Genomic DNA, 15,044 nt, shown 5'->3' with positions numbered 1-15,044 from the left:
GCATCCCACTGCAATGCGTTTCAGGTTAAACAACCACAGACCATTACTCTGCAATCCCCTCAATGATATGCAACCGCAGAGCATTGCTCTGCAATCCCCTCAATGATATACAACCGCAGAGCATTGCTCTGCAATCCCCTCAATGATATACAACCGCAGAGCATTGCTCTGCAATCCCCTCAATGATATACAACCGCAGAGCATTGCTCTGCAATCCCCTCAATGATATACAACCGCAGAGCATTGCTCTGCAACCCCCTCAATGATATACAACCGCAGAGCATTGCACTGCGAATCTCCTCTCATACAAAACATGCATTAGCATCTCACTGCAACCACTCTCCATGATATGCAAGCACAGGGCATTGCAATGGACCCCTCCGTGATAAACAAGCGCAGTGCACTGCAAACCAGCTTCCCACTGATAACTAAGCACAAAGCATCTCACTACAATCCCCCACCTTTCCTAATAATCAACAGCAGGACACCTCACTGCAACCTCTTTACTAATAAACAATCACAGAACATCACTCTACAAACCCCCTCCCTGATCTGCAGAGCATTGCACTCCAACCAAGAGCAGCTTATTGCATGTTTAACTCCTTTGTTTCATACAAGGGAAGTTAACCCTTTGTAGGAACAACTTCCTTGCCCCAAACAATACGTATGGAAATTAACTCTTTACAGAAAGCTAGGGAGCATTTTAATAATCATTTTGATAGCACAATTCTACAGAGCACAGTCACATGAACCCTTTCCTTGCTAGAAATCGCAGTATTAACTCTATCCCTGGTCAGAAAGCTAGGGTCATGCTGCATTAACCTCTTCCTTGCCAGAATACTACAGTAAAGTGCAGCAGGGACTTCTTCTTCTTCAAACTTAAGGCCAAAGTAGCCGAGTTGGAAAAATTATCCCATTCAACTGCACTATTTCAAGCTAAAGTTTGAAATTCCCATCTCAATTCCCTGCAATTCTGTCTTTATTGAGTAGACCTTTATAACACCACGTTCCCACCAACAGTAGCATGCATCCTTGGTGTGCGATAGATACATTCACAGCCCAGTATCTATATCAGGCAGGTACATTTTATCCCTTTTAGGTGAGTTGGGTATCAGTGGGGACACTGTCTGTACAAATATAGAAAGACCTTGCTGATGTGCTTCAGAGAGCTGTGTCTATACCATATAACATACTTTAGTTTACTAAGATAATTATATTGGGGAGTAAATATAGTAAAATAAAGAGCTGAATATAGAAAATGAGAGCTATAGAAGGAGAATTTACAGAATGGAATTAAAGAGAGAGATGGGAGCAAAAGGAAAACATATGAACATATTCCATTAGCCCCTTTCATGACACCAATTCAACATGTTAAATGTCTCAGATTGAGGCTTCAGTCATCACTCCACTGCTTCTGATTCTTCTTGTTCCAGGAGTATTATACAGAGAGCAGCACTATACAGGGAGCACTGACTGTCCCAGGATATTATACACACAGACCTGTATTATACAGAGAGCAGCACTATACAGGGAACACTGACTGTCCCGGGATATTATACACACAGATCTGTATTATACAGAGAGCAGCACTATACAGGGAGCACTGACTGTCCCAGGATATTATACAGACACAAACCTGTATTATACAGAGAGCAGCACTATACAGGGAGCACTAACTGTCCCAGGATATTATACAGACACAAACCTGTATTATACAGAGAGCAGCACTATATAGGGAGCACTGACTGTCCCAGGATATTATACACACAGTCCTGTATTATACAGAGAGCAGCACTATACATGGAGCACTGACTGTCCCAGGATATTATACAGACACAAACCTGTATTATACCGAGAGCAGCACTATACAGGGAGCACTGACTGTCCCAGGATATTATACACACAGTCCTGTATTATACCGAGAGCAGCACTATACAGGGAGCACTGACTGTCCCAGGATATTATACACACAGTCCTGTATTATACAGAGAGCAGCACTATACAGGGAGCACTGGCTGTCCCAGGATATTATACACACTGTCCTGTATTATACCGAGAGCAGCACTATACAGGGAGCACTGACTGTCCCAGGATATTATACACACAGACCTGCATTATACAGAGAGCAGCACTATACAGGGAGCACTAACTGTCCCAGGATATTATACAGACACAAACCTGTATTATACAGAGAGCAGCACTATATAGGGAGCACTGACTGTCCCAGGATATTATACACACAGACCTGTATTATACAGAGAGCAGCACTATACAGGGAGCACTGACTGTCCCGGGATATTATACACACAGACCTGCATTATACAGAGAGCAGCACTATACATGGAGCACTGACTGTCCCAGGATATTATACAGACACAAACCTGTATTATACCGAGAGCAGCACTATACAGGGAGCACTGACTGTCCCAGGATATTATACACACAGTCCTGTATTATACAGAGAGCAGCACTATACAGGGAGCACTGGCTGTCCCAGGATATTATACACACAATGACCTGTATGATACAGAAAACAGCAGTATACAGGGAGCACTGACTGTATAATACAGGTCTATGTGTGTATAATATCCTGGGACAGTCAGTGCCTCCTATATAGTGCTGCTCTCTGTATAATACAGGTCTATGAAACCCCTTTATTATTGTACCCCATGGTTAAGCGCTACGAAATCTGATGGCACTATATGAATAATAAAATAATAATAATTATAATTCTACAGTTTTGTAAAACTGACCCCTTCTCTACCTGCAAGCTACAACATACTATTAACTTTTTCCTTGTCAGTTTTCTTTAATACTGTAAAGAACATTATAACATTAACAGCTTTGCTTGCAGAAACCTAAAGAGAATTTAACATTAAACACACATCTTCTAAAATGTGAAAAGGATTATAACATTGAGAAACTTTCAGCGGTAGCAAATTTGAACCCTAGCTCTTAACAAAATGTTGTCTATCACACTATGTAAAATCTGCTACCCTAACCCAATGTCTAATCATAATCTCTATCATAACAACTATCGCTAATCCATAACTCTAAACAGTCATTCAGGTGCATGTCTGGGGGGGGGGGCAACCTGTGCAGGGGTCCATAATGGTGCTCAGACTTTCAGACCATTTACAGGGTTATTCACTAACGGAGAATTTGCCGTGAATTTAAGATGAATTTCAAATTTAAGGTCAAAATAACAGAATCAGCTATGCTTCCATTTTGGTTACTTTGACCTTAAATTTAAAAAATCCGATTTGAATATTCACTTTAGTTAATAACTCTGCTATGCACCATCTTCTTGTTAGCCCTGAGTCCTCTGTAATATTGAGGAAGAAATAAAAAACTCAAATTGCATAATTTGTGGAAGCAACACGGTAATGCACCATATTTAGAGCTAATTGCACAGCACAGTGTGGGAGTATTGGTGTGGGCTCAGATTTAATTCTATGTCTGAGGTTAATGCTGTGGTTACAGGGTTCATACAACATGGTGTAGGGTTAATACAGTAATGTGTGGGTTTAATAAAGAAAGTGAGTTGAGTTTAAAAATATAGGATTAAAAAATACTCTGAAATTCCAACTCTTAAAGGGGCACTACAGTCACCAAAGCAACTTTAGCTTATTGAAGCAGTTATGGTTTATAGATCATACCCCTGCAGTCTCACTGCTCAATTCTCTCCCATTTAGGAGTTACATTACTTTTATGCAGACCTAGCTACACCTCATTGCACGTGACTTTGGTCCATTGATTATTTCCCTGACAAAGATCCGAAGATCATTGCATCACTTCTTTCTCTTAGCGAAACTCAAACAATTCTTTATCTCTTAGAAAGCATTTTAACATCACACTAAAACCCTTCCCTCATGTATTTAGCTTCTAGCACAACTTCACACCCATACCCCCTAACATTTGGAGGTATGCAATTGGGATGTGGGTAGACCTGAAGGGGCATGCCAGTGACTTCACTTGTGTGTTCCAAAATAAAGATGGAACATATCAGCTTGGCATGCATAAATGCATGCCAGGTTGAATGACAACCTTCTGACGCGTTCCACTCCTGCTAGACTGTGCGTAGATCACCGCTTAAGTCCTAGCAAAGCGCGTCTAATGATTTGCTTCCTCTATGCTTGCTGAGGACTGTTCCGTGGTGTCCATGGGATGCAGGACACCAGGGAACCAAATTGTGTTGGCAATGGCATGACAGGAGTCTGTAATCAATCAGAGCTGTCTCTCGAAAATCAGGACTTATGAAAGGCCTGCACACCACTTCTCCTACCATGTCCACTTTATTCAATGGCATTTGGGCATTTGACTACCTTTCACTATCAAAGAGTGCCCTACAGTTGGCTAGGCTAGGCTTTCCAGGAGGAGGCTGCATGCTAATTATTTCTGATAAGCCAGGTGAATTTTGGTGAAAATAGATAGATGGGTTGGGGGAAAAAAAAATCTCACCTACTGATATTTTTTACCCATGTTATTTATTCTGGTATACATTTTTAAAGTCTTTTGTCAACTCACCGCAGCTCGCTGTTCATAGATATATTTTCCAAAGATATGGAATGGACACACACAACGACACTTACCTCTGCGACATGATCTTGAAGGCGTCAGCCTGAAAACACTGCACATTCTCCATCTGGAAAGGGTCTGCATCACAAATTTTATCATCCGTCCGTCCGTAATTAGCGTTCTCTACCATGATAACGTCGCTGCCTGGGCACCGCAGCTCTATGGGGTACCCTTCACAAGCCAGTTCACGCCGCATCAGCCCAAATGGAAGGGCAGCCCGACTTAGACCTGTTGAGATTAAAAATAAAAACATGCACACAGGTTTAAATTTCTCAAAAATAACAAGAAGAAGGATTCTATTCTAACTATAGAATGACTAATAAAGTGGTAGTAATGGAACGGGATAGCCTTCCAACTGAAGTGGTAGAGGTTAACACAGTGAAGGAGTTTAAGCATGCGTAAGATAGGCATAAGGCTATCCTAGACATAAGATTAGTCCAGGGACTAATGAAAGTATTTTGAGACTTGGGCAGAGTAGCTGGCCCGAATGATTCTGATCTGCCGTCACATTCTAAAGTTCTGTTGACCTTTTGCTCTCCACCTGTTTGTTGATTATGATTCGTACAATGCTCAGCCGTAAATCAGGTTTTAAAATAATAATAATCGCGACAGCTGGAGCCTTAATGATTAGACTGCACTAGGACGAAAACATTAGGAGTCAGCAGGGACACTGCTGACATCAATAATTCCTAATAATTAAATTCATATTTTTATGAAAAGACCATATTAAGCTTTAGCGATAGTTTCTAAGGGACATTATCACCCTAAAATATAAAAATGGTTAAATAATTTACTTGTATGGTGGTCAGAGGATTGCACAAGAATTCGTTATTTTCTTACTCTTGTGCACATCTCTGTTGGAATGCATGTTAGTTATTTCAGTAGAAACCGTTTGATTCTTATAAATTGGTGAACACAACAGGCAAGGTACAGCACAGACTCCTCCTGATAAGATGCTAAAGGGTTAATATTTTGAAGAGCCTTTCGGGTCAGTAGCACTTAGCATTTCCCGATACAAACAGAAAATCTGCATTAAACCAACCCAGAGGAGATATTGGGGGTCTGTTCCCGTAAGTGAAAGGCAGAAGCAGGGAAACCAGTAGGATTGTGGGAAATCCATTCGGAATACCCTCCATGATTTCCCTGACTTGTTTTTTTCATCACTTCATTTTAATGCCAAAAACTCTGCTAGAATATTAATTAATGAATATTTTACAGCCTTGTTGCAGCCTCACTTTATAGATCCCAGAAGACATACAAATCATCTTAGATATTATTACAACACTGTTTTTTTTTTACATTTTTATTCCTTATAACAAGAAGATATTATATCTTCCCTGTCGAATTTTCTGATCACTCCCCCTCCTCTTTCCATTTCTCCTAATCACATCTTAAGCCCCAGGCCTTTTTTGTATACCTCAATGTATTGCTGCTTTCTGTGTTGGTGGAACATGTGATGGACACTCTATCGTATTATACTCGGTGGAGAGTCTGAATAATTGCCTTTGAATTGATTCTGTTTTCGAGTGTATTTGTGGGTTTGGGAATGATGTGGTGAATTCTGATAGAGAAACATCGAACAATGCACAGCTACATTTAATAAATTGTGTTGTATGAAGAATTTTTTTTGTCTGTGTGAATTCTCTTTCCACCTCCCCGCTATCTATCCCAGAGGATCTCTCTGCACAGAATGTTTTCAGTGCTGGTGGTCATACTATTTTTATTTTATTTTATTTTGTTAACTGCTTTCCATACTGCTCGGCCCGGGGGGTATTCTTCTGTTCCACATAATATCTAATTACTCTTTAACTGATTTCTTTCCAGGATACAAATTCTTATTCCACTTATTTTAAGATTCCGTAAAGCTTTTAGCCAAGTATTGTTTTTCAAATAGTCTACATATCTCTACTCTTTATGAGATAATATTTTTAAAAATACTGGCATCTCTGATATCTTTCCTTGGACCTTTTACCCTCAGAGGGTTCTGCTTGTAGAAGTGGTCGTGGAGCAAGAAATCTGTATGTGCAGCGTCTCTGTTTTTGTCTAGTCTAGTTGCACTTTTGTCTAAAATTCCCCCGGGACACATGAATTAGGCAGCCTAGAACTCTGTTTCCTGTTGCCTAATGTTAATTCTGTGCAAAAGTCACTGCGTGCGCGTTTGTAAGGAGAAGCATGTATGTCCCCTGCCTCCCTGCCTTTGCATGAGTGCTCCTTCACAACCCTCCTCGTCTCCCTACATTCTGAATTATTTATTTTTTTACACTCCCTACCATTCTCTATTAGAAGCATTTGATGAAACCTCGAAGAGGAAGAGGGAACAATGAGCGATTGATGGGGAGCTTCGCCTGGCGCTCGATTCCAGGTAAGTTAATGATTAGTTTACAGGTTTCTCAGGAAAAATAAGGAGAGTGGTAAGTGACTAGCACCCAATAGGGCATTCTAAATAAAAAAAAAAAACTAAACGTATAATGAAAAAGGGTTGGATTAACTCATTAACTAAAACTCAGAAGGGTTTACACATTAAAGAGTTAACACGTCACATAAAAATAACTCCTGGACTCGGCAGTTTATTCATATGTCAATGGAACCCTGTGAGGAACAAGCTGCTGCTGTTTGGATGATAAATATTTGCTGCGTTCAACCTAACAAGGAGGCGAGTTGGTATTAGGAGTTCCTCAGGTTTACCATGGTATGCTCTTCATTAACATGTTCGTATGTTGACAGTTTGAGTTGAGTGGTGGCCGAACTCCTTGAGTATTAGCTATCTGACTCGACAGCTACATTATGGGGTTTAGAGAAAAAAAGACTAACATTGCTGGCTTCCATAAGAATGTTTAATCCAGAGATGGTGAACAACAAAACCAAAAGGATTTAACAAAGAGTTTGGTTATCTCTAACAATACAATAGGGCTACTCTTTTTGCCCCACTGAATTTAAGGGGGTCAAGTACCTGCTATCGCTGTGCTTTATTTAAAACACCAATTGTAATCTTTCACCCTTCCCTTAATCATCTATTTTTCATGAATTTTAAAGCGCCCAAAAAACAACATCTTCTTGACAGCTGTAGCATTCTACAAAATGTCACCTCTGACTCTACACGGTCTTTCATTTCTAACACCCTTCTCACATCTTTTAGAGTAAAAGACAAATTTCCATCTTAGTCTTAGCATTTGTTGCTATCCCGTGACCTGACATCTTGGGCCTTTCATGGGCATGTTCATGGTTAGAAAACGATTAACGCCCGAGGATAAAGAGAAAGCATTAGGGGAGCCATTCACCGGTCCATCAAATGTTATATGTATGGTAATTGATTTGACCTGAGCTAGAAAATATCTTCCCAAATCCAAGACTAGAAGATTACGAGAAATTTCCAAAATTGGATTACAACATGCTTCCTCTTTGTACTGATGACCTATGACTTTTCTTACTCTCCCCTGCTGCTAAATGCTTGAAAATCTCTACTTCAAGTAATCGATGCTCAACCCTAACCTTTCACGCTTAAAATGCACAATATCACCAAAAAAAAAGACACAAATGTTAGAGATATATTTCATTTTATTGTTTGTAAAAATATACGTATTTAGAGCAATCACTCGTCATCTTGTTCTCCAATTTGACCTGCAGGCAGCCATTTATGGCTACGAAGAAAGATATTCTACTCCCTTTTTTATAATTCTATTTGTTAGACCCTTTACCAATGTTTGGAGCATCAAATTCTCCTTAAGGACTCACCTATTTATAGAGGACTCGCTGCTACCCTCTAGCAAACACTAAGAAACATTGACAAAGACAAGCGCATTGATCTCCGATCGATTGCATCTCTCACCTGTGCCCTATCCCCCTTTACATTAGAGAATATATCAAGCTGTGCCTATATTATCTCTGGATCAACTGTATATCATTATCTTTTCAACTAGGACTGAGCAAAAAACTTCCATTTCATCTATTTTTTATGTGTCACTTTTCACATGCTCATTATAAACTCAGATAAAAGCACAGTGGTCAATTAGTCGTGCATGGTTATCTATATACATTCAAATAAAAAGAGTTGTTTAATACGAACATGTTTTTAGGACCCCGGCGTCAAACAGATAGCATTTACCATGGTTATGGGGAAGTTAATATAGCCCAGAACTGATAAACTCTTTTAAATTTAGCTAGATGTGTCTCGTTAAATACATTGATAAAAACTTTAAGCAAATCTACTTTTTATGCAATCGCACTTTTTATTTTACCAGTATTTTATACAGTCTACATCCTGGCTCTTCAACCCCTTAAGGACACATGACATGTGTGACATGTCATGATTCCCTTTTATTCCAGAAGTTTGGTCCTTAAGGGGTTAATAGCAGATTCTGCACAAAATGCTGCGGTCTCTGGTACCTCTTCTTGTCTATTTCACCCTTATCTAAAGCTTAGCAGGTTTTAAACATTAAAGGAACTTCCCAAGTGGTAGTAGTTATGGTACCAAGAGTGCCCTGGTGCCCCATTTTAATACCTTACCCGGGGTTGCTGAGCATCAATCCACACCTCCTCTACAGCTCAGTGAGAGATGAGCCTATACCTTTGCTGGGTCATGAGTAATGGTTTTGTAACCACTGCTTGGGACATACATATTACTTGTCACTTTTGATTATAATAAATTAACTGCACTCTCCTGGACTCATAATCTAATCCTGCTTAAGGTTTAACCCCTTAAGGACCAAACTTCTGGAATAAAAGGGAATCATGACATGTCAGACATGCCATGTGTCCTTAAGGGGTCAAGGACCCTGTGAAAATACTTGCTGCTACTGACCTGGATGTAGAAATTCTGCTGCTCTATATAATACCAGAACAATTACTGGTATCACGGGTACTAGTACACACCTCCCAACACTGGGAGTTATGAGGTCAAGACAGGGCAGGCGGGCCCTGAGGCGTGACTAGCATCACTGGTGACACCTGTAATAAATAGCCTTCACACTAAATGGGTCATGCCATCATCACGTCATGGAGCCTGTGTGGCTGGCCACTGACATGCAGGTCCATGCAGAGAGTGCTGATGAAGTTACAGTGCGAGTTTGCCTAGTGATGCATTCGGGCTGTGCAGCCCAAGTACAGTTCCCAGGGATCGCCGGATACTGGACACCAGGAAACAGAATCCGGACGGTGGGACAAGACCCCAAATTCGGACTGTTGGGAGGTCTGGTAATGTAGCGTAGATTATACGTCCTTACATTAACCTATTTGTTTGTACATCTGCCCAGTTTGAGGTGGGATGAGTTCATGTAAATATACAATTCATTATAGAATGATGCCAAAATACAGGTAAACATGAGTATGTTAAAGACACAAAAATATAGGGATAGTACAGCACTGAGGAAATATGTTGCCACTTTATAAACACCAGTAATAAATAAATAAAAATGAATAGTGACCTCTTTTAAAGGGTGCACTACTTGCTGCAAAAAAAGCAAAACTCCTATGTCATATAGAGTCCGAATGCCATGAGATGGTTTTACCCAGTGTATTGTTAATAGGTAGACAACACCGTACAGATGTGTGGATTGGATGCAGTATGACATTTACAAACATTCTGCTGATTTTCTTGAAGATATCTTCCTATGTTGCTTCCAATATGCAACTGCACCTTTGTTTTTCTCTCTGCCCTCCCCCCTCACTCTACTAGGCTTGGGTGCGGATTTATCTATCTTTAAGCCAATGTATTATTCATCAGTGGCTTGCCTACTCATATTATTAGCCCAGACAGGTGGATATCTTCCCCGTAGGTTGAATTAATCTGTTATTTAAAGGAAAAAAAAATATCTTCTCTGGAATTTATATAATTGAATTAAACATTGAAAATTACGTGTAACTTGCGTTAACCTTTTTTTTTTTCTTTCACGAGATGCTCTATTTTTGGTTGATTTATATTAAAGATTTAGAAAGTGACATCATAATCCAGTTCAGACAAGGCAGTGTCGGGGCAAACAGTGCAAATGAAAGTAAGGAAATAAAAACATTGTCTATATTCTCTACCCTGATTTCTTTACCTACTGTGCCGTGAGTAATGGTTTGTATACTAAACAGTGACCAACCAGTGCTCTTATAAAAAAAAACAGCAATACAGCAATGGTGGTATGGGGGACCTGTGCCAGATCCCTCTTTATTGGATTAGCGACTGGGCAGCATTAGCTGACCAGTCACTAGTCTATTCTTATGACAACCAGCAGCCACTCAGTGTTAAGTAGACATACCCCTTCTCGCAGAACAGCGGGTAGGGGCAGGAAGGAGGATTTAACCTCCCTTGCTAATATGGGGGTCCCCACTACTTCTAATTTAAAATATTACAAGGAGGAAGCCACAATACGGTTCGCTCCCACCTTCTAACATAAACGAACGAAAGAACAGATTTTGTCCAACAATTTGTTCTTTGTTTCATTCATTGTAATTTGTATACGTTCATTCATCTTTTGGATGACTGGACAAATAGCCAACATTTTGACAAAAATATGTTTGTCTGAAAACAAATGCCCAAGTTTAGCATTTATAATGTACATTGTTGACTGAGGGAAAAGAGAGAGTTCTTTGCTAGTGCCTAACCCATTGAGGCACACCAACAGTTCAGAACTGATGGAGAAAGTGTGACAGTGTGTGCGGGTCAGTTTCTGAAAGCGGGTGAGTCAACATGGAATTAATGTTGGCAGCCAATCACAAAATGCTTAAAATGCACTATGCATGCACAGAGCTCCGTATAAAGCTCCAATCCATGGGCAATCAGGCATGTGAGTGTGCTGGAAAAATATCCCACATTTTAAAGTCTTTAGAGACTCACAGACACTAAACGGCTCATACACTAAGTAGAAAATTGTAATAAATTGTAATAAATTAAAAAATTAATAGCAAATATTAGGCCAACATAGCAGATTTTGAAAAAAAAAATTTCTTAGTCTAACTACAGTTTATTTAGTAATCTGAGTATAATTATTAGTAGAGAATAGTAAAGATAACCGTAAAATAGCATCAGGAATAGCAAGACTTGGTTATGTTTACAATTTGGCTACTTTAGACTAAATTTAACTGTGTTTCCAAGCCTACAGACTGAAAAGGCCTCCACCTGTGCCTAGCATTGAATGTTGCCTCTCGATTAGGGGGATAATTAGAATTAGGTAATACTAAGGGTTAGGCAGGTCTACACTCACGATACTTCACCTGGCTGTTACAGATGGGAGTTACAGTCCAAAATATCTCTAGTGTATAGGGTTATGAGGTATAAAGGTGTATGCTCTAAGTCTAAGTGAATACATTTACAAATTGGGGTACATATCACTAATATGCTATGATCCAATGTATACAGAAATATACTGCTTTTTCACTTTTTTTTGTGGTCAACATTTTAAAATCTACATTTATAAAATGATTAAATAGCAGGGAAAAGCTGTGGGTGTGAAAAAAATTCAGTTTAATAAACCCCTAAAGCAGCCATGTTTCACCCCTGAACTGAACCATGTCATTGAGGGTTTCTTCAGTAACAAACAGTTTGCAGTGCTGCAGTCGAGCCCCTTACATTGCCTTTAGAATGCTGTTGTGTTTTTTTTTTTTGTTTTTTAGCTTTGTAACTCTTTCAGTGCTGGAGTGCAATCCAATTACACCTTAGAGGGAGCAATGTATTACACATTTCCAATTCTATAAGGCAATCATTGTCTGTAGCCGGATTTCTCAGCATTTGTATCAAGGGCTTCCAATCCGACAGGATTGAAGTGTCTTCCCGCATCACATTTTGTCAGTCAAAATCCACTGATTGAACCACCTGAGGCCCAGCTAGGGGTATATAAATGTTGGTCTTGCCGATGTTCAAGAACCTTATTTGAACATGTCGGCCCATGGAGAGAGCAGGGATTGGAAGGCTCAAATATATCACTTGTGCTCCCACTTAGGATATGAAGAAAACATGTTTAACCCCAATACTTCTCTACGGCACCAAAAAATGATAGATGTTTGGAAATAAAAGGGGAATGCCAAATAAGAGTTTCCCCCTGAGGGCTATTGGATATACACCGTCTCTTGTAGGCTTTTTTGATCTTTGAAATCAATGCTGTATTTTTCCACTTGAAGGGAATGTGACCAGTGCAGATTGTTTACCATCATCTGGGAATAGTTATGTGTAGTTATTGAGAGGTTATTTTAGGAATCATACAGAACGATTCAATGAAGCTATTTAATGAGGCTGCAGTCAAACAAGACGATTATTTTTGCCCTGTTGTCTACGATAGTGATGCCTGTCAGAATGGACATCTGCTTGCTACATTTGTGGTCTGTAGAATTTTAAACAGTACTGTATATATATTTTATAATTTTGCTTTTATAATGTACATTGTTATATATTTTATAATATATAACATTGTATGTATATATATATAAAATATATAGATAGATAGATAGATACACACATACATTAAGACACATTAAGACAAAATAATACAAATTTTATTTAACCTATCTGAAAATGTACCACACCAAAAAAAAGACATATTACATACTACCGCCTTCCATTTTCTATGGCTAGGTTTTTATTCCCAATAATATTACCTAGAATAACAGCACAGCACTTTGTAGTGGTTCTAGTTCCCGGAGTCCCCTCGTGCAACAAAAGAAATCTGACAGTCTGTTTATAAATGGTTTGATACTTACCTTGCTGTGTTGGGTGCTCGCGGTTCTTCCATTCTGGGATGGTATGGAAAAGCAAAAAAATCATATTTCTGCATTATCATACCAAATTTAGACTGTCTTCATTGAAACTCTCAGTCATAGTAACTCAGACCATAAGGAACGCAGGTGGCCAACACAGCACAGATACGGTTTAATAAATTACTGTCAAATGGTGCCTGGAGGATCCTGGCACCATAACCACTACAGTGTGTTGTAGTGGTTATGGTACTTAGAGTGTCCTTTTAACCATGACGGAAAGACACACAATGTGTTTGGTGAAGATGATCATCACGTGCATATGAAGGTCAGTATGCTTTACCGGCCATGGTTTGTATAGTACTCAGAGTCAGCAAGACTTAATGAGGGATTTTCTGAAGGTTTCTGCTTACTGTTCTTTGGAAGGTCAGATAAATATTGTAGTAGGAGTTTTTAGTTTGCCTGCAAGACATCCTAAAATAACCGGCTTTGTTTTATTTCTGCATATTTCCCCAAAATAGCAGATTTCAGGTAGCTGCATTAATTATCTCATTTTATAGTTTATCAGCTAATCAGAATATAGGGAAGTAGCCATGTTGCTCTCCACATGTCTTGTCCCTCATCCAAAAAAATACAATCATTCTGTACATATTACATGGAATATCATTTCCCACTGCTAAATGTTAATAGAAGCATTGTGTATTAAAGGGCCCTGTTTAACAGAGACACACTGGGACAGTTAAAGGGATCGTCAATGCTTGCTTTGTGTATATATGGTATATATGGTGTGTGTGTATATATATATATCTATATATGATAAAACATCATCATTACTATGGTATATATATATATATGTGTGTGTGTGTGTGTGTGTGTATATATATATATATATAGTGTAAAATATATCCATAACTACCTGTCTGTCTACCTCTCTCTCTATTTATTAATATTCTATCATACATGGGAGTTTTCATGCATATGGTATATATGCCAGACTAAGGTGTGAGTTGTTCTAAATGCGAGTTGATATTTTGTCAGTACATGTCATAGTGTCCAAATTGCATAATGAAATGATGAATGGGATCTAGTATGTGGCTAGACTTTCCAAAAATTAGTTTGCAGCATTTTGTCCAAAATTCCTGTAAATGTGGACTACATGTCCCTTAATGCTTTACACTCATAATAGTGGCAAAGCATCGTGGGAGATGTAGTAAAAAACACCTGGAGTGCCAAAGGTTGCATCTATCTATCTATCTATCTATCTATCTATGTCTGTCTGTATGTCTTCTCTGTATGTCTGTCTACCTATGAATCAATAAAATAGTGAGGGATAATATGTTTAGTGGACCTTTTTTTTTTTTTTAGAGACAAGCTACATATACCTATTCAAGTGCTGGATGTGTTCTGTTAAAAAGGATGTATAGTGTTTATCAGTGCATAATTTGCCTGTAATTTTTTAAACAAAATTTATGAATAGCGATTAGCATGATGTCACCTCTAGACTATGATTCAGAGAATGGTGATACCAGAAATAGATTTATAATGTGCACTGAGTAGAGATGTCATAACTAGATTAATAATAGCATTCTTGGATTAGTAATGTCAGAAACGGAATGTATATTGCAGGTTCTCTAAGGAGGGAAAAGGTAAGAAACTGCCCCTCTGTAGCTGTGATCGATGATGGGTTTCAACGCTGTCCTTTGCTTTCAGTCAGTCAAGATTACTTTCAAGAACACTGTCACTTTTAGGATAATGCACTTAAAGAGCATGGATTAGAGTCAAATAGATTGCTTTATAAT

General features: G+C 38.9%; 1 protein-coding gene across 5 annotated transcripts in view; it reads right to left on the bottom strand.

Moving 5' to 3' along the window:
• Window positions 1–15,044, bottom strand: part of ADGRL1 (adhesion G protein-coupled receptor L1) — a 283,392-nt gene that overhangs the window by 106,159 nt on the left and 162,189 nt on the right. For all 5 annotated transcript variants that reach the window (XM_063449237.1, XM_063449241.1, XM_063449242.1 and 2 more), the window contains exon 3: window positions 4,593–4,806. In XM_063449237.1, coding sequence (XP_063305307.1) covers window positions 4,593–4,806 — 214 coding nt within the window. The remainder of the gene's footprint in view (window positions 1–4,592; window positions 4,807–15,044) is intronic.

This window comes from Pelobates fuscus, chromosome 3 (genome assembly GCF_036172605.1).
Source record: "Pelobates fuscus isolate aPelFus1 chromosome 3, aPelFus1.pri, whole genome shotgun sequence".
Taxonomy (NCBI): Eukaryota; Metazoa; Chordata; class Amphibia; order Anura; family Pelobatidae; genus Pelobates; species Pelobates fuscus.
Note: the sequence above shows the minus strand (reverse complement) of the source record. Positions and strands in the feature narration are given on the sequence as shown.